Source organism: Panthera tigris, chromosome C1 (assembly GCF_018350195.1).
Source record: "Panthera tigris isolate Pti1 chromosome C1, P.tigris_Pti1_mat1.1, whole genome shotgun sequence".
Taxonomy (NCBI): Eukaryota; Metazoa; Chordata; class Mammalia; order Carnivora; family Felidae; genus Panthera; species Panthera tigris.
In genome coordinates, this window is record NC_056667.1 from 45,530,001 (window position 1) to 45,556,951 (window position 26,951).

At 39.0% G+C, this 26,951-nt stretch overlaps 1 protein-coding gene across 6 annotated transcripts in view; it reads right to left on the bottom strand.

The window, feature by feature from the left end:
* Positions 1-723: 723 nt before the first annotated feature.
* The window catches only part of FYB2 (FYN binding protein 2), a 124,358-nt gene continuing 98,130 nt past the window's right edge, over positions 724-26,951 (bottom strand). For 3 of the 6 annotated variants that reach the window (XM_042997365.1, XM_015540935.2, XM_042997364.1), the window contains exons 14-20: positions 22,951-22,979; positions 21,444-21,504; positions 9,366-9,452; positions 7,043-7,124; positions 4,111-4,267; positions 3,972-4,005; positions 724-3,727 (exon numbers count right to left, since the gene is read on the bottom strand). In XM_042997365.1, the coding sequence (XP_042853299.1) occupies positions 3,706-3,727; positions 3,972-4,005; positions 4,111-4,267; positions 7,043-7,124; positions 9,366-9,452; positions 21,444-21,504; positions 22,951-22,979 (472 nt within the window). In that variant the 3' untranslated portion in view covers positions 724-3,705. Of the gene's footprint in view, positions 3,728-3,971; positions 4,006-4,110; positions 4,268-7,042; positions 7,125-9,365; positions 9,453-21,443; positions 21,505-22,950; positions 24,009-26,951 lie in introns of those variants that run through there. The other 3 variants (XM_042997366.1, XR_006221497.1, XR_006221496.1) reach the window with 3 other exon arrangements.

The window sequence follows — 26,951 nt, forward strand, 5'->3', positions numbered from 1 at the left end:
AATCGTCTGTTTCAAGGCTGCTTCAGATTGTTGGCAGAATTTCGGTGCATGCTGCTATGGGATTGAAATCCCATTTCTTGTGTGGCTATTGGCTAGGGATCATTCGCAGCTTCTAGAGGCCACCATCATTCCCTAGCCTGTGGCTCCCTTTAGCTTCAAGGCCCGTCATGGCGGGGTGGGGGGTGGTGGTTCATGCTTGAATCTCTCCTGCCTCTTCTGTCACTACCTTTCTCTGACTGGCTGGCTCTTCTGCTTTCCTCTTCTTATTTTAAGGGCCCCTGTGATGAAAAGTCAACTGGCTAGGGACCTTAATTTTACAGGAATAACACCAGTGCATACAAATCACAGAGGAAAAAAATCTGCTAACCCCAACCATCAGATAGGAAAGGAAAGGACCTCAGTGTAAAAAACAACAGAATTTTACACTAAAGGCTTTGTAGGGTAGAAAACGAACAATGTAGATGTGAGCCTATGTACTTAAAATGGTTGCCACTCATACTTCTCTAAATGCAACTATCTGAAAAATACTGTATGGTAATCTGCTTGAAAAACATGTAAGATTTCAATTTGCCTTCTACAAACTTTAAAGAGATTTGCTTTTATTAGTTAAAATGTTTTTCTTTTGTTTCTTCAATTGCATGGGTATGGATACTTATTGTAGGAAATTTGTAAAGTGCAGGAAGTTTGAAGAAGGTGAAGAAAAAATAATCCCTACTCTTTTGTCCCCAAAGAAGCACTTCTTAGGAATTTGTTATTATATATTCATTTTTTTCTCTTCCTATTCTTTCAAAAGTTTTGAAGATGTACAGGAGAGGGCCTGGTCAAGAGAAAGCTCTGTCCTCTTGGAAGAGCAAGCGATTCAGAGGTTCTCAAAAGGAGGAAGGGAAGGTCTTGTTGGGGCAGGCATACAGGTTGCTGGAGGCCTGGCCCCTACGTGAAGTTGAGTGTGCCAATGTTAGCCTCCTTTAAGGTCAAGTACCTTTGGATGCTGTTGTCTTTATATGAAATTAAAAAGTCCATCTTTCTATTGAAGTTTTATGCTAGGTTAGGGTTTGTAGGAGACAGATGGCATCTGCTTTGATAGCACTCAAGTATTACAGTGTTGACCTTAATAAACCTCATAGATAAATAATGAGATACTTGGTTTGAATGCTGTGATTTAAAGAATGGGAGAAATGTGGCTGAAATTAGTGAAATAGATACATAACATTAGTTATGGATAGAAGCAGTTATTCTTCCTAAAAACATACTCCATATCAATAAATAGTAATTAGGTAGTTTATATTTTAAAAACACAAAATATTCAATTTACCTAGAACATCCCAGCCATTCTTTCAAGTCTTAAGATTTGAATGTTCAAAACCATATTTTTGTTTCTAACATCTTCCACCTACAGAAAACACCAGGTATCAAAATAATATGTACACAGTATTGCACATTAAGGATTTTAGGACACATTTGTATTATTGCATTAATAGGACAGCCTGATAACACTGTGAAGTAGACAGGTTGAGTGTTATCAGCCTTTTTAAAATTTATTTCTGAGAGCGTGTGAGCCAGGGAGGGGCAGAGAGAGAGAGACAGAGTAGCCCTGTTCTACTGAGGCAAGTGAGGCTCAGAGCTGAGCTACTGAATCAGAACAAGTGACTGTGTGATGAGGTGGCAAGATGGGTACATGATTTCTGACTCTTCTGCACAGGATTGTTGGAGGAGAGGTCTCTGCTCAGCCTCTCACTCACCTCCTTGTCCACAGGCCATACGTAGCCTCATCTTCTACAGTGCCCACGGCAATAGGTCTGAGGGCTGTGCTGGCCTCTCATGGAGTAGCTGTAATTCAGGGGGGTCCAAGCAGCAATGTATTCCCAGTCTATGGATTGAGCCCTTTATTTCTGCTGTGTTATTCCTTATCTCTGTGTTAAGGGTCTCACCGATACCTTCCAGTCTTCTCTCAAGTCCCGTGAGTATGCTTATGATCATTGCTTCATCAGGCATGTGACTTGTATCTATTTTGGTTAGGTTTCCAGCTGTGGCTCGTCTTGGTTCTTTCATTTGGGAAAAATTCTTGCGACGTCTCCTGGTCTTCAGCCTAATAGCTTTGTGAAGAAGGGGTCCTCTCGTGCCCTTCCAGGAGGGTCACTGCTGTGTACTGTGTGTGCCCGGGCTGCTTTAGCCTTCAGGCCAGTAGTCTGCAGAGGCTCTTTGCCTGTTGCGGGCAGTGTCCCAGGCCAGAATGTGGTGCGTTTTAACTAAGTCTGCTGCCACAGGAACCGAGGCCACACAAAACTCCCAGGTTGGAATGGGCTGGAGACGTGGTGTCCCCAGGGGTTTGGGCCCGGCTCCTGGGGGAGGGAGCCAGCCACACGGCCTGAAGCAAGCTGACTGGGAAAGTAGTTCTTCTAGAACATGGGGAGGTGGGGCTCGGTGTTGTCAGCAAGTGAGGGAGTGAGTGTGGCACTGTGCTAATTCCTGCAGGTGGCCCTACCCACTGTAGCAACTGCGATCCATTTGTCTCTGGCCCTTCCCACCTTCTTTGACGTGGCCTCTTCTCCACCTTCAGTTGGGGAGTTTGTTCTGCCAGTCTTCAGATTGATTTCTGGGGTATTTAGGACGATTTGATAGTTACCCAGTTGCATTCATGGGAGGAGGTAAGCCTAGACTATTCCTACCCTGCTGCCACATTCCCCTTTCCTCTAATGGATACTTTTTATGCTTGGCCTTTATTGGTGAGTGCCATTTGGAACATGAGAAAGAAGATAAAAGAACCTAGAAGCTTAAAAAAATAGTTTCACAGTCTAAAGAATTAGGTCATGAGACAAATTCCATTACACCCTTGTAGACTAGACTCAGCCTGTCTAAACAATCGAGCAGAATTGTTCGGTTTTTCAGGGCTGAAGAAGCCACTTAAAACAGCTGTATGCCTATGTACAATTTATCTCATGGACAGGCAGTGCACATCATGTAAAAACAAGAAAGTGGAACTGTAAATAACACTAATTCTATTTGAATAGGTATTCAGGCATAGAATTATTTTTCTTACTTGGATGACAGGATGTTTTAAACTGACAGTATATATATAAAATTGTGTTAATTTAGGCTCTTCCTTTAGGAATAAATTGCTTTTTAGCATTCTGTTCCCCAAGGAAGCCAATATTGAATAGCATTTGTCTGATTTTGGTTTTTGGATAAAGCAGAAGGACACTTACTTTTACCTTGATTTTTTTTTTTTTTAAAGACTGAGCCATAATTACATTCAAGATTATACCTTAAATCTGAGTATTTAAAAGACCTTGGTTACATTATTTATTTTTCAGAATTACATGCAATTTAAATGCACAACATCTTCTAGAAATTATAAACACTCGTATACTAATATTAGAAGCAAACTAACCATCTGCACAACTGCCTAGGTGCCATAAGGCATGATTTCTAACTTTGGCTATGGCTCATTAAATAAGTGCTCAAATGCTAACACACACAGTTTCACATTCTCTTGAGCCAGCAGTGAAATAGATACTGAAATAGACATTGAAAGATAACCATTTAGGAGTAAAACCAACATCTAAATATGGAGGATTTGTTTTTCTCTTCTCCAGTTCCACAGATCCCACCATCCCAATTGACCTGTGAATTGAAACAGGTGAGGCAGAACTAAGGTCTCAGATTAGTCCTTCCTAGTGGAGCCCCTGCACCTGGAGCTTCATCTTCCTAAGGCGACCAACCTTGATGCCTGAGAAAACAGAAAGGTAGAGGCCCACGGAGTAGTGAGTGGTAGATTTCTTACCCAGTTTGCAAGAGACTATTATTGCGTTTCCTGTTATCAGACTTCTATACAGAGCATAAAAATACCAAAGTAATCCTTAACACTTTTCCGGAATTTAAATAAATTGGGTAGTCTTTCTTTGAGACTGACATACACAACACTGTTTTATATTTAGGATTCATGATTTGTAGTATAAAATCAAACCACTTACTTGAAATCTAGATGTTCAAGTAGTACATATCCATCTATAGAAACAAAAATCACTATTACTAGTCTCAAAGGTATAGAATGCTTTCAGATTTTTCTTCAGCAGTGACTGAAATCTTATGGGTGATAAGCCAGTAACTTACATTTGCCTTTAGAATTGCGACAAATCACTAGATTTTCTTCAGTGGTGTCAATGACTTGCAGTTCTTCTCCAGGGGTTATTGGCAAATCAAACATTCCATTTCTGGAATTCCGGGAACGTGCCACTGCTGTGTTGATGACAGTAATCTCTTTATCATACTGAAACAAGAAATTACTAGTCAGACTATGTGTGCATAGTTTTTATTCTAACAAAATTGATGGAGGACATAAAATAATAGTAAAATGCCACAGTCTTACATTTAATTTGGTATAATCATATTTTCAAAGTATTTTCATCCCTGTTATCTAATTGTACTAGAATAAATTTTGGTGGATGAGAGGTCTCTAACATGGGTGTAAAGAAATAGGTATGTTAACCATTCCAGTAATAAAGTTACCCCCGAACTCAGGAATGGAGAGGTTTAAAAAATAAGAGGGAAAGAGAAAAATCTGTGTAGCACTTTAGAGTTTATAATGTTCTTACATACCTAGCTTTGCTAGGTGGCACTCCTTCTACCCTTCCTCTCTGGGCTTATGTATAAAGTAGTAGGAATGGGGGCTAATTCCCACTCTCCTTCTGTGGTCAAAAGACAGGCGTTTGTGAAACAAACTGAGGAGGAATTCAATGTCTGACCTTAAGGTGTGTGATAAACTAGCCAGCCTATACATTTATAGGTGCATCACCTTCTAATGTATTGAAATCTGGTGACTCAGACCTCTGCTTCACCAAATTAGAGTGGCCGGACACCTCCCTCTGCTCAGGACAGTCTGTTTATACCTAATATCTCTACACATACTTACCTCCTACTCTCAGAAATGTAAATTTGGATGATAAATGATGGGATCTGATTCACAAGATAGATTTTGCTTTTGTCCAACAAAGTAATAGTTTCCTCCCTGATTTCTAGGCCATTGTTCACTATGAATACAGTGATTTCTTAACATGAACATCTGATCAGGTCACTTTCCTTTCTGTCAAGTTCTAAAGATTCTTCATTACTTGCACACTAAGATCCATATTTCTCAGCTTGATATTCAGGGTCCTTTGCAGACTGTCATTTCTGCCCTGTTAATGAAGCCACATCAAGCTATAGGATGATCCTGAATATACCATGTACCTTTTATATTTCCAGGCCGTTGCTCATGTGGTTTTCATACCTGAAGTATCTTTTTCTCTTAACATGAAGACTTTCACGACTGCCATGTGTAATTTTGTTTAATTGCACCACTTTGTATGTACTCCTGTTACAGCATTTAATAAACATATTGTCTTATAAAATGGAAGACAGTTTTATTCATCCTTTGTACCCTCAGTCCATAGTACAAATGAGGCACTAATCTTACACGATTTTAGCTGAATAAAAATTACTGAAATGGCATAGTTTTTCTAATGATATAAGAAAACCCACCACAGGTAATAAGGAATAGAATCATACACACGGGACAATGGGAATTTCTGTCCCATATGAGACAGTCACAAATATAGTTAGAAAAGTCCTAGACAGAATGTAGGGTCTTTCACCTAAACTACTAACATCACAGTTGCAGTAAATAATTTCATCAGTTTCTAGATATAATAATTCTAATCAGCTTTGGTCCACAGCAGGAGTTACTGGGGCACCTGGGTGGCTCAGTCAGTTGAGCATCCCAACTCTTGATTTTGCTTCACCTCATGGGATTGAGCCCTGGGTCAGGCTCCACACTGAGGGTGCAGTCTGCTCAAGACTCTCTCTTCCCCACTCTGCCCCTCTTTCCCACTTGCACACACTCTATTAAAAAAGCAGGAGTTATGAATGATTACGAGGAAGTCATGTATATTCCTTTTTTTATCCAGTCCAAAAACATTTTTGGACATTTATAAAGGTAATTTTATTCTGTTCCACACATGGATATAAAGATAATTCTGTCCTCTAAGAGCTCATCGGTTAATTGGTGAACACATAATTGCAATAATGTAATAAGCTCAAATACAGAGGTATAGAGAGGAAGAGTAATTTCCTTAATGAGCAAGTGTGGGTCGGTCTTCCTGGAGGAGAGAAGATGAGTTAACTGGAGGTTGATAAATGAGTAAGAGCTAGTCAGATGGCGAAGAGTAACAAGAATGTACCAGACAGTTGGAATGGAACAAGCAAATGCCTAGAGGAAGGGAACAGTAGGACAGGTGATTGAGGACAGAACTATGCATAGTTTGTTGCCAAAGCATGAAGTACAAGGTAAATAAAGAATGGCAGGAAATAAAACCAGAAAGACAAGCAAAGGTATGACATGAAGAGGTTTCTATGCCATGTTAAGAAGCCTCACCTTTATCCATTTGGTAATGGGGATTAGTAGTGACTTGGACAAGTTTTATGAGCAGGATGCACACATTCTCAATCCAGGATCTGGGCTGCTATTCATATTTCTTAAATTAAAAAAATCTCCTGGTGACAGTATATGAAATCAGAAGGGAGAACCGTTTGAATCTTGGAATTCAGGAAATCCTCCATGGATTCTTAATGACAGAAAAAGTCAAGGAGCCCTAGATACTGCTTCCTTCATTCACTCATTCAGCTATTCATTTGTTTATCTAATCATTCAGTCATTCAGTGAACGCTGTATCCAGGTATGTGAGGACCTGGGAAGCAAGGAATGAGACAAAAATCTCTCCTTCAGTGAGGACTCGAGTTTAGTTCAGAATACACACACATACACAGGCTGTTAGGCAGAGTGGGTAACATGTGAACAGAGCCTTAAAGAATAACTCAGCAGTTTTTCCAGGAGGCTAGCATGTACAAAGGCATGATCATATAGAAATGCATCAGGAAATAGCAGTATCAGTAGTGGATCGTATCTACCCCAGAGGCAAAGGTGCAAAACTCTTGTAGAATCTTTAACAATATTAAAGGCGAGGAATTTCTACTTTAAATTAATATTTACCTTCAGAGAAGAACATACCTCAAATTGTTCTCTAAAACGTTTTTCTTCTTTTTCCATTCTGATCTTTTCTAAGTTTTGCTTCTTGGTTCTAAAGAAACTTCTAGGAGATTAAGGGGCAAGAAATACACAGAGTTGAATGTACCATAATAAAACACTTAAGTTTCCAAATCTATAAACTCATTCTACTTCAGGATAAATTCAGGTATAATTTTGTGTGTATATGTGTACTTTTATATAAAATCATATAATCCTATATATCTAGGGGTGTATAGAAATATATATATATATGTTTCCACTTAGAGCAGGGTGTCAGAACAACTGAGCAGGGTGAGTAATACCAGTTGCTTTTTCCTGTAATTAAAAAGTTGTGGTTTCTTTTTGGATACCAAGATAATTTGGAGTAAAATAAAATTGGTTAAACAAGAAACTTTTCTAAATCAGACTTCAAAGTATAATTAACTTGTTTACAAAAATCATAAATCTATGTGTTTCAATCAGAGACCTGTCCTGTTTACAGAATGGTTCTGGAGAAGAACTGAATTAAGAAAATAAAGCAAGTTGCCACAAAATAGGTGCAAAATTGTCAGCACATAAAAGGGGATAGATACAGCAGAGACTGATTACCCTCTTAACTCCTCCCATTTCCTCCTTCCTGCTCTTCATGTGGGGATTGGTGCTTTTTTAGCAGTTTAATATATTGACAGAAGGAAAAAAGGCAGGTCATATTAGTTTTATTCAGGAGTGTCTCCTGCATCTGTTTCATTCTGTCCCAAGACTACAGCCACTGACACATTTCATTTCTTGCCTGAGATACCATCTTCTTTTTGCCTTTCCTTTCTCAAATCCATCTGCATACTGATCTCTAGAGTCATCTTTCTAAAATGTAATTGATCATGTCATCTTTTGCTTAAAATCTTTCATCTGTCTCTACTGCCCATAAGATAAAGGCAAATTCCTTAGGGTGGTACACAGGGCATTTTCTAATCTGGCCCCAATCTACCTTTTCCACACACACACACACACACACCCATACACAAAGTCTACATCTTGGAACATCTTAGAAGGTGGGCTATTTCTATGCCTTTATAGCATGGCTTTATATCCTTCCCCAACTTCTCTGAAAACTTGTCATCATCGATTCAGAAAGAGATAATAAAATAGAGAATAATAAAAGGGTTGAACTAATATAGAAAACATTTCTTGTTGGTAGAGTAAGTTACGACAGAAATCACTTTAAAAAGAACAAAAAGGACATAGAAACTGATACATCAATAGGAATATGGTAGCCCTAACTGCAATGTAAAATTTACTCAGTTGAAAATAAAAGTATAATATCAGCTTGTTGTAAGAACTTAATAAGCACTAGAAAATTGTTTCCCGAAAAGACTTATGTGTACATTAAAATACTAAATTTTTGCGGGAGGGAGGGGACAGGGCAGGAGATGTCAACAATTTCACTGATACTTTCTCTCATGGAATTCTATTTTACTATGCTAAGTAAAAGTATGAAGTTTAGGTGGAGAGATGCTTTTCTAGTCTCTGAATACATCTTTTCAACTTGGGAAAAGTTACATCAGCCTAAACCCAAAGATGGCCATTTTATGCCATCCTCTGAGTTTAAATTTGATATAGACAGATGTCTGCTTCCTTTTGGGGTTCCCTTATAGTACTTTTCTAGACAGGTTTCCTAGAGCAGACAAATCACACAGTGTTCCCAGCTCAATGACTGTTTAATAGATGTCTTGGGGAAAGTGCCCTATCCTAACAATTGAGAAGACCAGAGCACAGATCATATAGTAACCATCTGGGACAGTAAAAACATCACCTCCTCCATAGCCAACTCTGGGAACTCGAATCACATGAATGAAGGTTAGATCTTGAGTTGCAATATACTTTTTAAATTATAACACTAATGTAGTCATAGCTAGAATTGTGTTCCAGAAATTAATCTGGTTATGTGATCACAGTTTCTCAAAGTTTAAGTTCTAATTGGTGTATTATTAATTTAAGTTCCATCTATAGAGGAAAAGTTCTTACAGCCTAAAAGAAGATGAAAGTTTTTCCTCATTTGATAAAGGCTAGCTTGAAAGTTTTCCTTACTCCCTATCCACCAAAAGTATGGACAACGATGATGAAGATAAATGTGTGTGGCACTTTACGTTTTTATATTCTTTGTCTCTTTTAATCCTCTCAACTATACTATGATGTAGGTGCTATTATTCTCACATGACCGATGTGGAATGTGAAAGTCAAATTTAATGACTTGCCTAAGGTCACACAACTAGTAAGAGGTGTAAATTTCAGCAGACAAGCTATAATGTAAATGCACCTGTGTACCTACCTTTCAGATTCTTCAACACCTTTTTTCTCTTTCTTTTCCTTTGCCATCAAAAACTTGGGCTTCCAAGTTTTTAGTTTATCTTCATTTCTGAGGAGAAAAATATTTTGAGCAAGTAGATAAAGATTGAACTAAAACATTTATGGAAATGTCAGCATTTTCTGGACAAGTATGTTTTACAAAAAAATTAAAATATCATCTAGAAGTATATTTGGATAATCTGTGTCAAGGCCAGATTGTGAATATCTTAAGCTTTGAAAGCCATATCATCTCTATGGTAACTACTAAACTCTGCTGTTGTAACTGTATTTACAAAAACAAGTGGCCAGCTATTTTGGCCCACAGGCCATAGTTTGCTGACCTCTGATGTGTGGTGATCCAAATTTGAAACCAGAAGCAAGAGATCAACCTGCTTATAATCACATTTCCCTTCCTGAGCCTCAGTTTCCTTGCCTCTAAAACGTGAATAATATTAATCATTACCGTGAGATGAGACAAATCTAACTAGTGTTTAACATTAGTAGCAAAGGATGCAGGGAAGAGCCAGGGAAGATGGTGGAGTAGGAAGACCCTAAGCTTACCTGGTCCCATGGATACAACTAGGTAACACCCACATCAGTGTAAAAAATCCAGAAAATAATCTGGAGACTGGCAGAACAGATTCTGTACAGCTAAATGTAGAGAAGAGGCCATATGGAAGAGGCTCAGAAGGGCAGAGTCACTGTAGGAAGCTAAACAGACCCACCCTCAAGACTGTACAGAGGAAGGAGGGAGGGATGCTGTGGGCAAGGAGAAAGGAAAGAAACAGACACCCCAGGCATGGGGAAGATGAACCCCACGCCCCAATAACATTTAGCTTTGAAAACTAGAGGGGCCAAATTTCATGAGTTCTTACATTCAGTTGGGCTTAACACCTGTAAGTTTAAAAATCAGTGCAATCAAAAAAAAAACAGTGCCATCAACTCTGGGAGAGCAAAGAGGGCTAGAAAAAGCAGTGTCCTTTTCTTTAAAGAGACAGCACAACAAATAGTTCCAAGGGGATACACCATAGAAGCAACAGTTTAAAAAACACCTGGGGCATAAGGGAGATTTACTAATTTCAGAACATGTGCTGGAAGGACAGGGATCTTCTCCAGGAAGAAAGGAGTAGGTGGGCACCATTTCCTCTCCTAACCCCAAGCTTGACACCTATGGGAACCAATGCAGTGAACACTCTCCACCTAGCTTGCTAACACCAATCGCCTCACCCCCATACACTTCTGTGGATCTGCCCCTTCCAACCCAGCCTGCGAAGTTGCAGGTCCCCTCTCAGAGGGTGGACCTTGTTGGCACCACACCCACCCCTGCCTCCTCCTGTTGACTTCTTCAGCACTTGACTGGAGCTTGTCCAAAGCAGTGCCACAAGCCTGGCAGTGTGCAAGCAGACCCAACAGGGGCCAGCACACTACAAACTGCTCCAGGAGAGGGGAAGATAATCATACATACCAGTCAGACTGTGGCCCCAGCAGCAGGCTGGGGGCAGACATCTGGTATGATTACAGGCCCTGCCCACCAACAAGCTTCTCAGGACAACACAGGGTAACTGTCCTGCAGTTCAGTGCTATTGCATCTCTAGCAAATGCCTGGTCTGAGTCAACTCAAACCCAAGGGAGCCCCAGTCTGACCTAAAAACACAGGGACCAAATCTTGCCTACAACAGGTAGGGAGCCATTGCAGATGACTGGACTTGAGCCAAATGCACCTCAGCCATAGCAGCAAGGTTCATGCAACACACAAAGGAGAGACCCCAGCTGCACCAGGTTCTGGTGAACAGGGTACAATATCTTGCAGGGCACTGTAGGACCTCTTCTTAATAAACCCACTACTTTCAAAAGCAGGAGGTGTACGTGACTTTTTAACACATAGAAACAGACATGAAGAGTTAGACAAAATGAGACAAGAATGTGTCCCAAATGAAAAAAAAACACGACAAAACCAGTAGCAGATATAAGCAAAATGGAAATAAGTAATATGCTTGATAGAGAATTTAAAGTAATGGTCATAAGGATACTGACTTGAGAAAAGAGTGGAGAACCCCAGTGAGACCCTCAACAAAGAGAGAAAACAAAAATGAACCAGTCAGAGATGAAGAACTCAATAACTGAAATTAAAAATATATTAGATGGAATAAAGGGTAGGTTAGAGGAAGCAGAATAACTGATCAGAGACCTGGAGGACAAAGTAATATGAAGTAAGATGAATGGTGGGGGGTGGGGGGAGAACGAAGAGACTTAGGGAACTTAGCAACAGCATCAAGTGCATTAACATTCATTGTATCAGGATCCCAGAAGGAGAAGACAAAGAAGAGGGGGCAGAAATTTATTTGATGAAATAATAGCTGAAAGTTTCCAGAAGGTAGGGAAAGAAACACATTCAGATCCAGGAAGCACAGAAAGTTCCCAACCAAATCAAACCAAGGAGGTCCACACCAAGACACATAGTGATTAAAATGGCAAAAAAAGAGTGACAAGGAGAGAATTTTAAAAGCAGCAAAATAAAACAGTTACATGCAAGGGAAACTCCATTAAGCTATCAGCTGATTTTTTTTTAGCAGAAACTGCAGGCCAGAAAGGAGTGAGATGATACATCCAAAGTGCTGAAAGAAAAAAACCCCTGCAGCCAAGAATACTACTATATCCAGCAAGGCTATCATTCAGAACAGAAGAAGAAATAAGGAATTTCCCAAATAAAAGGTAAAGGAATTCATGATCACTAAACCAACCCTGTAAGAAATATTAAAGGGGATCTTTGAATGGAAAGGAAAGACCATAAGTAGGAGTAAAGTAGGAAGAACAAAAGTAGTAAAAATAAGTACATCTATAAAAATCAGTCAAGGGGCACCAGGGTGGCTCAGTCAGTTAAGTGTCCGACTTCAGCTCAGGTCATGATCTTACGGTCCATGAGTTCGAGCCCCGCGTCGGGCTCTGGGCTGATGGCTCAGAGGCTGGAGCCTGCTTCCGATTCTGTGTCTCCCTCTCTCTCTGCCCCTCCCCCATTCATGCTCTGTCTCTGTCTCAAAAATAAATAAACGTTAAAAAAAAATCCGTCAAGAGATTCACAAAATAAAAGGATGTAAAATATGACACATCTACATAAAATGGGAGGAGGGGAGTAAAGAATGGGTTCAAACTTAAGCAACCATAAATGAAGTAGAGATTGCTATATGCAAAAGATGTTATATATAAATCTAATGGTAGCCACAAGTAAAAAACCAGTAATAGATATGCAAAGAATAAAGGAAAGGAATCCAACTATATCTCTAAATAAAGCCAGCAAACTGTGGGAGAAGAGAGCAAGAGAAGAAAGGAACAGAGTAAAACAACCACAGAACAAATAATAAAATGGCAATGAATACATACTTATCAAAAATTACTTTGAATGTAAATGGACTAAGCACTTCAATCAAAAGACACAGGGTGACAGAATGGATTAAAAAAAAAAAAAGCAAGACCCATCTATATGCTGCCAGCAAGAGACTCATGTTAGACCTAAAGACACCTGCAGATTGATAGTGAAGTGATAGAAAAGTAGTTATCATGCAAATGGAAGTGAAAAGAAAGCCAGGGTAGCAATGCTTATATCAGACAAAATAGACTTTAAAACAAAGACTGTAACAAGAGACAAAGGATGCTGTATAATCATAAAGGGAACAATCCAACAAGAAGATATAATAATTGTAAATATTTATGCACCCAACATGGAAGCACCCAAATACACAGAGCAGATAATAACAATTGACAGTAATACAACAGTAGGGGATTTTAACACCCATTTATATCAATGGACAGATCATCTTAACAGAAGATCAACAAGGACACAGTGGCTTTGAATGACACATTGGGTCAGATATATCTAACAGATACATTCAGAACATTCCATCCTAGAACAGAATACACATTCTTTTCAAGTGCACATGGAACATTCTCCAGCACATATCACATATTAGGCCATAAAACAAGTCTCCTCAAATTCAAGAAGATCAAAGTCATACAATGCAACTTTTCTGATCAAGACACTATGAAACTAGAAATCAACCACAAGAAAACATCTGGAAAGAATTCAAATACAGGGAGGTTAAATAACATGCTAGTAAACAATGAATGGGTCAAACAAGAAATCAAAGAGGAAATGAAAAATACATGGAGAGAAATGAACATGAAAACATAATGGTCCAAAATCTTTGGGATGCAGCAAAAGCTGTTCTAAGAGGGAAGCTTATAGCAACACAGGCCTACCCGAGCAGCAAGAAAAATATCAAAAAATAACCTCATTTTACACCCAAAGAAGTTAGGAAAAGAACAAAACCCTCAAACCAGTAGAAGGAAGGCAATAAAAAACATTAGAGCATAAATAATATAGAAAATAAAAATAATGGAAAGGATTGATGAAACCAAGAACTGCTTCTTTGAAAAGATAAATGAAATTGATAAAAATCTTGAGACTCCTAAAAAAAGAGAGAAGACTCAAAATCAGAAATGAAAGAGCAGAAACAACAGACACTGCAGAAATACAAGAATTGTAAGAGAATATTATGAAAAATTATATGCCAACAAATTGGACAACCTAGAAGAAATGGAAAAATTCCCAGAAACATATAACCTACCAAAACTGAATCAAGAAGAAATAGAAAATTTAAACAAATTGATTACCAGCAAAGAAACTGAATCCATAATCAAAAAACAGAAGCCCAGGACCAGAGAGCTTCACAGGTGAATTCTACCAAACTTTCAAAGAAGAGTTAATATCCATTCTTCTGAAATTATTAAAAAACAAAAACAGAAGAGTAAGGAAAGCTTCCAAATTCATTCTATGAGGCCAGCATTACCCTTATTCCAAAACCAAATAAAAACACTACAAAAAAAAGAGAACTATAGGTCAGTATCTTCGATGAACATAGATGTAAAAATTCTCAACGAAATATTAGCAAACTGAATCCAACAATACATTAAAATCCATCACAATCAAGTGAGATTTACTTCTGGGATGCAAGGGTGATTCAGTATTCACAAATCAATCAACATGATATGTCACATCAACAACAGAAAGGATAAAAACCACATGATCATTCCAATAGATGCAGAAAAAACATTTGACAAAGTACAACATCGATGCATGCATTAACAAAGTAGGTTTAGAAAGAACATACCTCAACGTAATTAAGGCCATAAATGAAAAACCCACAACTGACATCATCCTCAATGGTAAAAAACTGAGAACTTTACCCCTAAGATTAGGACCAAGACAAACATATCTACCCTCACTACTTTTATTTAACAGAGTACTGGAAATCTTAGCCACAGCAATCAGAGAAGAAAAAGGAATAAAAAGTACTCAGATTGGTAAGGAAAAAGTAAAACTTTCACTATTTGTAGATGACATGATGCTATATATAGAAAACCCAAAAGACTCCACCAAAAAACGGCTAGAACTGATAAATGAATTAAGATCACAGAATACAAAATCAATATACAGAAGTCTGTTACATTTCTATGCACTAATAATGAAGCAGCAGAGAGATTGAGCAATCCCATGTATAACTGCACAAAAAATAAAATAGGAATAAACTTAACCAAGGAGATGAAAGACCTGTAATCTTTGACACAAATGGAAAGCTATTCCATGCTCAATGATTGACATAACCAATATTGTTGGTTTAGAAATTTAATGCAATCCCTATCAAAATACTAACAGCAATTTTTCAAAGAACTAGAACGATCCTAAAATTTGTATAGAACCACAAAGGACCCCAAATAGAGCAATCTTGAAAAGATTAATAAAACTAGAGGTATCACAATCTCACATTCCAAAATATAGTGCAAAGGTATAGGAATCAAAACAATACGGTGGAGACACAAAACAGACACATACATCAATGGAACAGAAAAAACAGAAGTAAAATCACAATTATATGGTCAATTAATCTTTGATACAGAAGGAAGAATATTCAATCGGAAAAAGTGTCTTCAACAAATAGTGATGGGAAAACTAGATAGCTATATGCAAAACAATGAAACTGGACCACTTTCTTATACTGCGCACAAAAATAAACTCAAAGTGGATTAAAGACCTAAGTGTGAGACCTAAAACTATAAAAATTCTAGAAGAAAGCACAGGCAGTAATTTCTCAGACATAAGCTGTATCAACAGTTTTCTGCATCTGTCTCCTGAGGCAGAGGAAATAAAAGCAAAAGTAAACTATTGGGACTACATCAAAATAAAAAGCTTCTTTATGCACAGCCAAGGAAACAACAAAACTAAAAGGCAACCTACTGAACGGGAGAAGCTATTTGCAAATGACATATCTGATAATGGGTTAGTATCCAAAATATATAAAGAACTCCTACATCCCAACACCAAAAAACAAACAAAAGAACCCAAACAATCCAAATAAAAATGAGAAGAACATTTTTCCAAAGAAGACATACCAACACATGAAAAGATGCTCAACCTTACTCACCATACGGGAAATGCAAACCAAAACCACAATGAAATACCCCCTCACACCTGTTGGAATAGCTAAAATAAAAAACACAAGAAACAACAAGTGTTTGTGTGGATGTGGAAAAAAGGAACCCTCATGCACTGTTGTCGGGAATGCAAACTGGTGTAGCCACTGTTGCAAACGTTATAGAGATTCCTCAAAAAATTGAAAATATAATTACCACATGATCCAGTAATTCCACTACTGAGTATTTACCCAAAGAAATTAAAAACACTGATTGAAAAAAGACAGATCACCCCTATGTTTATTGCAGCATTATTTACAACAGCCAAGATATAGAAGCAGCCCAAGTGTCCGTCAATAGATGAATGGATCAAGTAGTATGTAACAACCACAACAAAAAGTGGTATAAAAAACATGTATGCATGCACGCACACACACACACAGGTATATTTCTCAGCCATAAAAAAGAATAAAATTTTTCCATTTGCAACAGCATGGATGGATTTAGAGAATATAATGCTAAGTGAAATAAGCCAGAGAAAGACAAACACCCTATGATTTTACTCAGATGTGGAATTTAAGAAACAAAATAAATGAACAAAAAGGGACAAAGCAAAAAACAGACTCTTAACTATAGAGAACTGATGGTTACCAGAGGAGAGGTGGGTGGGTGGTGGGGTGGGTGAAAGAGGTTAAGAGTAGACTTATCATGATAAGCACTGAGTAATGTATAGAATGGTTAAATCCCTATATTACACACATGAAAATGATATAATACTGTATGTTAATTAAAAAAATACTGGAGATTGGGAGGTAGGTGACAGTGTAAACAAGGTTGCCCATAAATTGGTAATTTTTAAAGCTGGGTAATGAGTACATGAGGGTTCATTATAACATTCTATTTTTCTATATTTGGAATGTTCAGTAAGAAATTCTTTTTAACGAAGACCATTCAAAGAAAAAATAAAAGGATGCAGGGAGGGGAGGGTATCATAGAAGGAACTAAAACTTTCTGAGCACTGGTGTGCCTGGGTGGCTCAGTCGGTTAAGGGTCCGACTTTGGCTCAGGTCATGGTCTCGCGGTTTGTGGGTTCGGGCCCCACGTTGGACTCTGTGTGACAGCTCGGAGCCTGGAGCCTGCTTCAGATTCTGTGTCTCCCTGTCTCTCTGCCCCTCCCCTGCTCATGCTGTCTGTGTCTCTCAAAAATAAATAAATGTTAAAAAAAATTTTAAAACTTTCTGAGCACCTATGTGTCAAGTTTTATGCTGTTAACCAATTTAGTTTTCACAGTGACAATTCTGAGTATTTAAAAAATTGGAAGATGTAGAAAAGAGACAAAATAAGCATAATCTGACCTCTCAAAGACCTCTAAGTTTCCTTTAAAACATCCTTCCTAGCACTTTTAAAAATTGAATTGAGATCATACTATACATACAATTTTGCATTCTATTTTTTAATTGTTATTATAGAGTAACACTTCTCCATGTCATTAGAAATTCTTTAGTATATATTTAGCATATATGTAACTGTCATATACTTGGCAGATTACTATATATTTCAGTATTTGGGTGGGTGGTTTTAAACATCTTTTTATAAATACTCTGAGATACACATTTTTATGCATTAAATTTTTTTATGTTTCCTTTTTCACCAGAGCTTATTGCTTGAAGTCAAATTACTGGGTAAAGTAAAGGGTGTGGGCATTTTGGATACATATGGCCAAATTATTCTTTCAGAGAGGTCATACCAATTTCTATCCATGCTAGCCATGTGAATATTATGGTCCACTCTGCCCCTTTGTCAACTTATTTTAGCTTTCCTAGGGATCTAGTTAGCTTAAAGAATCTGGCAGGATGAGGATTTTTTATTACCATATCATGGGTAAGAAACAGAGGCTCAGAGAAGTAAGAGGATATGCCACAGGTCTCACTGGCGCCATGTTCCAGTACCAGTGTTCTTTTCAAGATCCCCCTCTTCTTCTTTCCCTTGCTAATCCCCTAAGAGACCTTCTACTGAACAAAAGGAAATAAAAAGCAGAGGTCTGGAATACCTAGTGACAACTTAATCTAGAGCTGTTTAGGCTTCTCCTCAATCTAATACCTATCTACCAAAGTATGACAAGCAAACTAGCCAAGTTTATAAGAATTCAGGTATCGGGGCACTGCGTGGCTCAGTCAGGTAAGTGTCCAACTTCGGCTCAGGTCATGGTCTTCCGGTTTGTGGTTCGAGGCCCGCGTCGGGCTCTGTGCTGACCGCTCAGAGCCTGGAGCCTGCTTCAGATTCTGTGTCTCCCTCTCTGTGCCCCTCCCCAGCTCATGCTCTTTCTCTCTCAAAAATAAACATTAAAAAGAAAAAAGGAATTGAGGTATCATCTTCCCTCTCCCTTCTGCTACTTTCTTTCCACCAGTGTTCTATCTGCTACAAATGCCTTTAATAATTAGTGTATGTGAAGCCAAACTACAGATTTACCCTATCACATGAAGAAGGTCTTGTTCAGAATTTAACAGGGCTGATGTGGTAAACATCGTTCATGCACAAAATATTCCTTGGGTACCTACCATCATCTAAGTGCTATATTAGGACCTGGATAATAGAGATGAGGAGGATGTGGTTTCTACCAGAGGATTTCACAGTTTAACAAAATCCACATAAGTTCTCCCCTGAAATCTCTTCTCTCCTTCATTTCTTTCACCCCCCGAGAACATTTGATCATCTTTCATCTGAGCGATCATAATGACATTCTAACATACGTATTACTTCATACTTTCTCTCCAAAGCATTCTGGAGAAGGATCCCTTTACTCTTCCTGAAGTGTAGCTCTGATTACATTGTCCTTTTGCTCAGAGGTTGGACTTCCTCATTTGGCTGTAGGGCAGAAGAGTATCCTGAAAGGGCGCTCCCAGTACAAAACTACTAGATTCAAGTGTCTTAAAAAATTGCTACACTTTACCCTTAGAGTAAGTACTGTGCACAGTACCTTAGCAGCCCCCGCCAACTAAGCTGAAACCAGACAGCAGCAAGCAGTATGCAAGCACAAATGGCCAGTTTGTCCCATGGAAAATGCTAGCATCAGCACCACAGTATTTCAGGAGATTGAACCTTAGGCCAAGGTCAAGGTAGGAGTTAAGACAGATTGTTATATTGGCATTTTAAAAAGCCAAATGCAGCTCTATGGCTATTTATTCAAGACCCAATGAATGAGAGTATGGAAAACAGAAAATTAAAGGATTAAAAATATAGTAGGGAAATCCTAACTAAAAGAAAGTTCCAGTAGATATATATCAGGAAAATTAGACGTTAAGACAGAGCGTCACTAGGAGATACAACATTGTGTAGTAGTAACTCTTTACTACTGGATTGGGTTTGAATCCTGTTTCTACACTTTACTACCTCTGTGAACTCGGGCAAGTAACAACCTCTATGCCTGAGTCTCTCTTCTGAAATATTTGTATAATAATAGTATCTACCTCATGGGATGGTGGTGAAGATTGAATGAACTAACACATACTAAATGTATGTAACAGTTACCCCAGTAAGAACTACGTATTATTTTTGTTATTAATAGTATTAGGGATAGAGACATCTACCATATGAGGAAGAAACATTAGGTTCGCTATATTTTTAATTTTGTAAGCAACTAACAAAGCCTCAGGATACATCAAACAAAACATGACAGAACTTTAGGAAGAGACTGACAAGTCTACCATATTTGTGTGAGACTTGAAGCTGTTTCTTTCAAATATTGATGGCTCCAACATCTAAAAATTCATAAATCTACAGATTTTAACAAGAGAATGATCTGAAGAACCTAAGTGGATTGTTGTACCAAACAATTAGAGAGGGCATATTTTTCTAAAGTGCACATGGGACATTTATAGAACTTAACTGTACATTAGGCATGAATCATGTCTTAAACATGTCAAGGCACAGATAGCAATTACTTTCTCAGGGTACTAATATCTTTTTTTAATGTTTATTTTTGAGAGGGGGAGGGAGGGAGAGAGGGAGAAGGGGGGAGGGAGGGAGGGAGAGAGAGAGAGAAGAGAGAACACAAGTGGGGGAAGGGTAGAGAAAGAGATTCCCAAGCAGGCTCCAAGCTGTCAGCACAGAGCCTGATGCAGGGCTGGAACTCATGAACCATGAGATCATGACCTGAGCCAAAGTTGGATGCTTAACTGACTGAGCCACACAGGTGCCCCTCTGTGTAGTAATATCTTACTAACTACTTTTTCAGAGCACCAGGCTATTAAGATGGAAAGGACACTGGAATAGAGAGCATGGGCACAGGCCTTCAGACATGGAAGCTTGGTATGACAAAAAGGGCGTTGTACATCCATGGGGAAAGGTGGGACTATTCAATTAATCATGCAGGACATTTATCCACATGTAAGACAATTTAATTAGATTGATACTTCATTATAGTACCAACACACAAAACTCAGTTCCAGATACGTCTAAGGTTTAAATATAAAAGGCAAAAAATTCAGCAGTTTTAGAAGAAAATATAGGAGGATATCATATGATCTTGGGATAAAGATTTCTTCTAAAGATGCCAAAGGCAACACTCAATTGCTAAATTCAAATACATTAAAATTAAAAATTTCTATTCATTAGAAGACTAGGAAGAATGTTGCGAAGTCAAGCTACAATGGGGGAGAAGGTCTCTGCAACATATATAGCTGACAAAGAGATGATATCTAGAATGCATTAAAAAATCTATAAATAAATAAGAAAAAGACCACCAATGCAATAAGAAAACAGAATAAAAAGGTATGAACGGGCCTTCGATAGAAGATATGAATGGTGAATATTAAAATGGTTTCAACACTTAGTATTTTATACCCACAAAACTGGCAAAGTTAAGAATTCTCTCTGTGCTAAGTGTTGGTGAGAATGTGGATCAATATTCCCCTTACAAACAGCTGGGAAGAATGTAAATTGGTACAACCACTTTGGAAACTAAGTTGGCATTTTCTTATAAATTTGCATTCCCTTCGGCATTTCTCTTCCCTTCTGAGTCTCTCCTAGGAAAATTCTAGGATATATTCACAGAAGACAGAAGACTATTTATAGCAATAGTGTTTGTAAGTACAAAAAAAAAAAATTAGAACCCTAAATGAATCAAGGATAAGCAGAGGAGACCTTTCTTTTCAGTCATTTAGTTGAGGGGGAGAGGACAGAAAACAAGTAGCTAGAGAGGGGGCATCGAGTTTCAGGATGGTTTCTTTCTGGTTAGATGGTTATTCTGTCTTTGAGGACAGAGGCTCTGTAAAACACTGCTTGCTATCCTCCGTGTTGCCTTGTACATAGGAGGTTATTAAATCAGGGTATGTTGCATTAAAATGAGTTTCAAGTCTCTAGATTCAAAGGCAAGAAACAGATTCCAAAGCTCCAGTGACTTCTGAATCACCTACTACCGTTAGATCACCTACATTATTCACTGTTTTCCCTTCTTAGTGAGGGGAGGGACATCAGAATCTGACTTTTTATCCAGTTTCTAAGGCTCTGAAGAGGTGGCCCTCTGACCATATTTAACAAACCATCAGGAAATGGATTAGGTATCAGTAGGGATGACCAATGAGGTAAAATGACTTACCTGGATTCTTTTTCATTTATATCGACGTTATCATAGATAATAACTTCCTGAGACCTAAGTTCTAGGGTCAAGACACGAACAAAATAGTCCACTATTAGGTATGGCTCATACAAATTTCTGGGCTTTCCGAATTACCCACAATGTCCACCATTATCCTTAATACCCAATTATCCAGGTGTCTCCCCATGTCTGTCTGATCAAAATCTGATCATAGAACACAGGCTGGAAGGATCAAAGAGCAAAAAGAATCTCCATTTGGGGAGAAATTCAATTAAGAGATTAAAAAAATAGTGGCATGCCCTAGTATCTCAAATACACACATACATATTTATGTCTATTTAGTTTCATGCATGTTTTCAGAAAATATGAGTTGCTGAAAGGGTCATCTTTAGAATAGCTCCCCATCATCCTGGAACTAGGCAAAGATGTTTTACTTCTAGAACAGTAAGAGGGCTTTTCCAAAATCCTGGCAAAAGACGGTTTAAGTAAAATATTCATGTTTTTTTCCTCCTTAATTTTGATTTCAAACCATTGGTAACTGCTCTTCTATAATAATCTTGCATAAAATTGAGCCTTAGTGAATAATTGGACATTTTCAGTTTTGGATATTCACATTCCTTGGTGCTTTACATAGAATCCATGTTTAAGTGATTCACCACTTGGATGAGTTTGAGACTTTCTAGTATAATAATTTCATAATTCATATTTGATTATTCATAAATTTGGCTGCAAGTACAATGCATGTCTATTCTATGTTGGCTTTTTGGATTTTTACGTGGACCAAGGAAACTTGGGGGGGACCTATGATTTTACCAGGCTTATTTATATAACCTTCACTTGTTATATAGTACAGCAAACTCATATTTCTGAAATATAATATACATTTGAATTGCCTAATCAGAGTGAAATCAAAGTACCACCATGGCTAAGGCTTACAAACAAAAACCAGCAAACAACACATGGCCTTCTTACTGGCAGATTCAACTCACTGTACATGTATTGAGATCATACTATGGATCAGACAATGCACTAATCTGTGCATTATTGTTTTTATAGCAAAGAATATTCCAGTGACCCAACCTTGATTCAGCTAGTCAGTGTACTGCAACTTGATCATGTCCAACTTATTAGGTCTTAATTAGGGTGATTTGGCTGTCAAATCCTACAAGAGCTGTGTAGTATAATGTAAAATGCACGAGCTTTGTAATCAGAGAAACTTGAGTACAAATCCCAGATCACTAAGGTATGGATATGGGTCCTAGAGCTTCCTAAAAAGATACTATTTTTCTGGGATTTTAAGAGGCCTGGTATATAGTAGGCACTTGAGAAACGTTATTCATCTTCCCCAACGTAAGTTATACTGTTGGATAAAATGTGGTCTTTGATCTTTATGTCTCAAACTTTCATTAACTATGGAATGAAGGAAGGATTACTACTTCTCTTTCCCTGCCTCTGAATATGCCAGGACTGAGTAGTTTTGTGCCAGTAGTAAGTGAATGTCACTTACCTAAATCAGGCAGCGAAATGGAAAGTGCACTGTTGATTGACAGGAGACACAAAAGGGTTAAGGAAAAAAGCCAGGTTCAGAAAGATTAGCTGATCCATCTCAAATAACATATTGGTGACTAGGTTTCTTGCTGCAAATGCATCTAGGCAAAGATGTGAAGCAAACCTCTCCTGTAGCTTTGTTTTGATCAACTGTCCCCCTGCTTCCACACCACCATTTAAAAATGAGCTTATGTACCCCTGGGACCACCCATAGTTCCCTCCCCTAACTAGACAACTTCAGGCTCTGCCCTGTCCATTTACAAGATCCTGTTTCCACCTTCAAACCTTCCAAGATGCCCATCAAATACAGGCCTACCTTGTTTCACTGCAATTCACAGACACTGCGTTTCTGACAAATAGGTTTGTGACAACTTGCCATCAGCAAGCCTATCAACACTGTTTTTCCAAGAACATTTTCTTAATGTCTCTGGATCATATTTCGGTAATTCTTGAAGCATTTCAAGTTTTTTCATTATTATTCATTATGGTGATCCGTGATCAGTGATTAGGACTCAGTAAAGCTCAGAAGATGGTTAGCATTTTTAGCAACAGATTTTTAAATTAAGGTACGTACACTTTTTTAGACATGTTTCACGCTTAGTAGACCACAGTATAAACACAACTTTTATATGAACTGGGAAACCAAAAAACTGGACTCACTTTATTGCTAACATTTGCTTTGTTGCGATGGTCTGGAACCCAACGCACAATATCTCTGAGCTGCACCTGGACATCCACTGTGGTCAAAGAGAACCACCCTCTGCAGACATGGGACCCCGCCTACATGTATGGTTAAGCCAAAAGGATATCTTGAGGGCAGAATTCCAGGCCAGGGGGGGATGGGAGATAGCAAATTGCTAAGTGGGAGAGGGGCATTTGGCCCGAGTAGATTGTTCGGTTACACAGTTAAGGAGATGGAAGGAAGCAGGGTGTGGTAGAAAAAAAAATCCACGTATTTTAAGCAGTGAGTTTCAGTGTAGTCCGACGGGGACACTCACCACGGGCCAGACCCCTGTGCTGGGTATATAAAATGATCAGACACAGTTTCTACCCTGAAATAGCCGGGCGTTTAGTGAGGGAGACCCAAAGTACAACACTGTGTGATAAGAACCTAAGAAAGGAATGTCCAAAGAAACAGCACTTCTGGGAAAATCAGCTAACCTTTATGCAAGCCTCAGGTTCTTCATTTCTAGAGTGAACACCAGCTCTATCACACGGGGAGTATTAGAGCTGCATGGGCGTACCTAAGTAGATGTGCCTGGGAAAGAGCTGAGGACGTTCAATGGTCCCTGCTGTCAGTGACTGTACAACCAGACCTGGTGCCATCAGAACAGAGGAGCAGCAGTCCCTGGGGCCAGAGGGAGCTGCATCTGACTCTGAGTTCTGCCACTTGTCCACTTACCTGTGCAAGTCACATAACTTTTCAAAGCCCTAATTTTTCATCCGTGAAATGGATGAACGAGTTTCTATCGCATCGTGAATGGAAAGAGTTTCTATCGCATCGTGAGCATTGTGAGAACTGGAGAGAGAACACACGTGAAGCCCTTCACCCTCCCTGTCCTCAATGCCTAGTTAGCGTACTTCCTTGGCTTCTCCACTCAAGGGTTCCTAGCTCAGCAAAGCCTTTCTTAATGCCAACTCCGTTCCTCTATTTTTTTGGGTCAGGGTGATGGTAGCTCCTATTTAAACATAGAAACGGAGGCTACAAAGTCTAGAACGATATTGCCTTCCTCTAGGTCATTTAACTCATTCATCAGCTATTTACGGAGTACCTATCATGTCTCACGCACTGTTCTTTATACTGGAGATACAGCAGGGGACAAAACCATGAGCGCCCTCATGGATTCTAGCAGGGTGAAGCAGATGCAACAAGGATTTTTATGTTCTGTCAACTAAGGAGAGAAGTGCAACTGAACAAAAGAGAGCAAGAAGAGGGGCCAGGAGGGCTGCAGGTGAGGGCTGGTCTGCCATTTTTCGGAAGATGGTCAGGGAAGGGTTCGCTGATAAGGCAACTTGAGTAGAAATCTGAAGGAAGGGAGGGGGTGAGCCACACTGCTATCTGAATGAAAGCGTTCTGGGAAAGGGAATGGCCAATGCAGAGATCGACAGGCAGAGGTGTGCTTGTTCTCTTTAAAGAAAAACAAGGAAGTTGGTGCATCTGGAACAGAGGGTGTGAGAACAGGTTTAACATCTAGTTCCCATGTAAAACTCACAGCAGAGCTGAGACCAGTTGGCATTTAATTCTTGGCTTATTTCTACCTAAATCAGACCATTTAATGACTGTCCTAATAGTGTGTGTATCCGAGAGAAAGAGAGGGTGGAGAGCCTTACTCTCTTTCCATGTCACATTCCCAGTGTTGCAAAACCTCTCTCTGAAGGTAAGGTCATCAAGTAGGAGTTGGTGTTCAATCAAAAAGCTCAATAAAAACAGTAATAAATTCTATCTTGTCCTGTTATATCTACACGTTATTAATTGAAAAATTAAGGCTGAGGGGCAGATTTTGCCAAAATTTATGAGAAAAATATATCTTATTTTTATTTGAGAGAGATAGAGTGAGTTGGGAAGAGGGGCAGAGGGAGGGAGGGAAGGGGGGAGAGAGAGAGAATCCCAAGCGGGCTCCATACAGTGGGAAGCCAGATGCAGGGTTCCATCCCATGACCCTGGGATCATGATCTGAGCTGAAACCCAGGGCCAGTCACTCAACTGACTGAGCCATGCAGGTGCCCAAGGAAAAAATCTTATTAGACCTCCCTAAAGATGAAACATCTTTCTCTGCAGGTAGTAAATTTCTCTTTTATAGAGGTGTGCAAGCACAGATATTTGGCTTGTTAGGAAGTTTCCAGAAAAGCTTTTGTACTGCATTACACTAGATAATATGGATTTCTCTTATAACCCTGTGATTCTCTAACTTTAAGAAAAAAGGTTTCTCAGGAGTATTAATAGATGTTAGAAGACATGCACAGGATGTTAGGGAGACACAGGTAATCCAGGTCTGGGTAGAGAGGTTCAGGAAAGGTGTCCCAGAAGGGATACTGTTTGACCAAATTTTAAGGGAAGACCAGAACTCTGATAATCAAAGGAGGTTGGAGGAGGGCGGGTGCATTCCAGACCAAGGGAATGTCATGGTTAAAGCAAGGAGGCACCAATACCATGGCAGAATTACATCTGTCGGGTATTTATATGGGATGGTAAAGGAAATCTGAGTGAGAGATGGAACTGGACAAAAAGGGAGCTTCCATAAAATATTCACTTGCCATAGAAAAAGCCTGGGTATTCTAAAAGTCGTTAAGGAGTCACTGAATAATTCTAAGAAAAAGGAAATGAGATTTGCATTAAAAAATATCAGCATTTTCACCTGGATCAATTTTTTTTTAATGTTTATTTATTTTTGAGACAGAGAGAGACAGAGCATGAGCAGGGAAGGGGCAGAGAGAGATGGAGACACAGAATGTGAAGCAGGCTCCAGGCTCTGAGCTGTCAGCAAAGAGCCCGATGCGGGGCTCAAACTCACGAACCGTGAGATCATGGCCCGAGCCTAAGTCGGACGCTTAACTGACTGAGCCACCCAGGTGCCCCGCCTGGATCAATTTTTTAAGGGACCACAGGCATCATGCTAATCGTTTTTTGTCAGAAGCATCTAACCTGCCAGGGCCCGAGTATGCCTTCATGCGTAGGTCTAACTGACCACTGGAGCTCTACTTCCATGGTCAGGAGTACAATCCGTGAACACGACAGTCTGTTGGATCTCTTGGTAGATCTAGATCCAGCAGACAACTGGACTAAAAATCATGTAACTTTCAGCTTCTACGAAGGACGAGAACGTCAAGGTAGAGTAGTAATTCCATGCCAATATATCTGGTGACCTTAGGGAAATTATTTTATTGTCCCCTGCTCTTATAAAACACAGATCTCTGTCTATATCCATTTCTACGTATTAGAGAAGTGCCTGCAGAAACTGC